Here is a 654-nt window from a genome sequence, read left to right as displayed (position 1 = left end):
TCTACAGGTTTCTGCTGCCTCACGAGCTTCTTGATGGTGAGTTGCTGCGATATTTTGTTTGTGAAAAAAATAAAATAAAATAAAATAAAATAAAATAAAATAAAATATTTATATGAATTTCAGAAACCAGAAATACCTTTGCTTTCCTTAACGGGTCAATCGGCTCCATCGGCGCGTGGCTGCCTCGAGGTGTGTGTTGTGTTGCTTAAAAAAAAAAGAAAAAGAATAAATTTAATAAAAATATTTAAATATTTTTTATTATTTTTTATTTTTTCAGACGCTAACAGAAGAAGAAAGAGAAAAATATGAAGGGTTTCTACTGCAGTGCCATCGACTTGCAAAGGGGAAATCACGAAACCCCAAAAAAGTTGAATTTGCAAATTCTGTGGATATCTTCAGAGCCAAGCGGCAGCAGCAGCTGACGTTTCTGCAGCACCAGCAGCAGCAGCAGCAGCAGCAGCAGCAGCAGCAGCAGGTGCTGCTGCAGCAGCAGCAGCAGCAGGTTGGAGGATCACAAACGAAAAAAGATAAAACAAAAGCAGCAAAGGCAAAAGGTGCAAAAACAGAACAAAAAAGAAATGCAGATGAAACAGATTCTATAAAAGGAAAAAAAGAAAATGATGGAGAAATAGAAGAACAAGAAAAACAAAAAGC

General features: G+C 37.0%; 1 protein-coding gene across 1 annotated transcript in view; it reads left to right on the top strand.

The window, feature by feature from the left end:
• The window catches only part of EMH_0075370 (uncharacterized protein), a gene marked incomplete at both ends in the record, with an annotated part of 2,602 nt that overhangs the window by 563 nt on the left and 1,385 nt on the right, over positions 1-654 (top strand). Inside the window, one exon of the mRNA XM_013499587.1 lies at positions 278-554. Within this exon, the coding sequence (XP_013355041.1) occupies positions 278-554 (277 nt within the window). The remainder of the gene's footprint in view (positions 1-277; positions 555-654) is intronic.

Source organism: Eimeria mitis, genomic scaffold, assembly GCF_000499745.2.
Source record: "Eimeria mitis Houghton genomic scaffold, Emh_scaff4464, whole genome shotgun sequence".
Classification (NCBI taxonomy): domain Eukaryota; phylum Apicomplexa; class Conoidasida; order Eucoccidiorida; family Eimeriidae; genus Eimeria; species Eimeria mitis.
This window is presented reverse-complemented; position numbering and strand designations above follow the sequence as displayed.